General features: G+C 65.2%; 1 protein-coding gene across 1 annotated transcript; it reads left to right on the forward strand.

Moving 5' to 3' along the window:
• Window positions 1–8: 8 nt before the first annotated feature.
• LOC122192293 (nitric oxide synthase, endothelial-like) lies at window positions 9–1,391 on the forward strand. Its single transcript, XM_042892819.1, has 2 exons — window positions 9–460; window positions 927–1,391. The coding sequence occupies exons 1-2, from the start codon at window positions 169–171 to the stop codon at window positions 1,016–1,018; spliced, it is 384 nt and encodes a 127-aa protein (XP_042748753.1). The 5' UTR covers window positions 9–168; the 3' UTR covers window positions 1,019–1,391.
• Window positions 1,392–1,397: the final 6 nt, after the last annotated feature.

Here is a 1,397-nt window from a genome sequence, read left to right on the forward strand (position 1 = left end):
GACATGGTGGTGGGACAGTACTGGGATGCTGCAGTATTGGGACGCTCAGTTGCGAGTCGTTGTGGTACTGGGCTGCTGCTCACCTGGATACCGGGGTGCTGGGGTGCTCAGATCCTGGAGTGCCATAATCCTGGCTGTGGGGATGTTGGATTCTGCCGGGCTTTGGGGATGTTGTGGTGCTGGGATGCTGGGGGCCGGGCTGCTGGCCCTGCTGCATGGTGCCCGCCGTGCCACGGGTGCGTGCTGCAGGACGCCCGTCTGTACGAGGACTGGAAGTGGTTCCGCTGCCCCACCTTGCTGGAGGTGCTGCAGGAGTTCCCATCCGTGGGGCTGCCCGCCTCGCTGCTGCTCTCCCAGCTGCCGTTGCTGCAGCCCCGCTATTACTCCGTCAGCTCCGCGCCCGACCCCAGCAATGCACGCATCGACCTCACCGTGGCCGTGGTCACCTACCAGAGCGAGAGTGAGGGGGGTTGGGGGGAGAGATGGGGCTGCACGGCGCTCCACTGGGGCTCCCCCCGGGTTGGACGCCCCCAGGGCACCCCCACGTCGCAGGGTGCCTCCAATCCCATGGCCTCTCTGTGTCTCCATGGCATCTCTGTGTCCACATGGCCTCCCCGTGTCCCCGTGGCCTCTCCATATCCTCAGGACTCTTCCATGCCCCCATAGCCTCTCCGTGTCCCCAGGGCGCTGCCATGTCCTCAGGACGCCTCCATGTCTGCATGGCCTCTCCGTGTCCCCATGGCCCCTCCGTGACCCCGTGTGACCCCCCATGACCCCATGTGACCCCCCATGACCCCATGTGACCCCCCATGACCCCATGGCCGCTCCATGTCCCCATGACACCCCACATCCCCACGCACTTGGGGATTCCCACGCCCCTGTGGGTCTGCCATTGCCCAGCACCCCACAAGTCTTTCGCCCCACAGACGGGCAGGGCCCGCTGCACTATGGCGTCTGCTCCACCTGGCTGGCTCGGCTGCAGCCTGGGGACACAGTGGCTGCCTTCATCCGGGGGTGAGGATCACCCCTCCGCACCCCATGGCTGCGCCCCACAGCGTCCCTCAGCGCCCCACAACTGCACTTCCCAGCCCGCCTCCCTGCCTCAACCCCAGAACTGCACATCCCGGCATCCCTCTGTGCCCCACGACTACATTTCCCAGCATGCCTCGCTGCCCCCAAAATTGCATTTCCCAGCATGCCGAGGTGCTTTAGCCTCAAAACAACATTTCCCAGCGTGCAAAAGCTTATTTCCACGCACGCCCCGTTGTCCCAGCCCCAACGCCCTTTGTGTCCCAGCACATCTCTGTCCCTGCCGGGTACCGGCGCCCACCCAGTCCCCAAGCCATCCCTCCATGTGCCCCCACGAACCCTGACCCTGACCCCTGTCCTGATATCTA

Source organism: Lagopus leucura, unplaced genomic scaffold (genome assembly GCF_019238085.1).
Source record: "Lagopus leucura isolate 7727_CA_CO unplaced genomic scaffold, USGS_WTPT01 28402-0_obj-0_obj, whole genome shotgun sequence".
Lineage (NCBI taxonomy): Eukaryota > Metazoa > Chordata > Aves > Galliformes > Phasianidae > Lagopus > Lagopus leucura.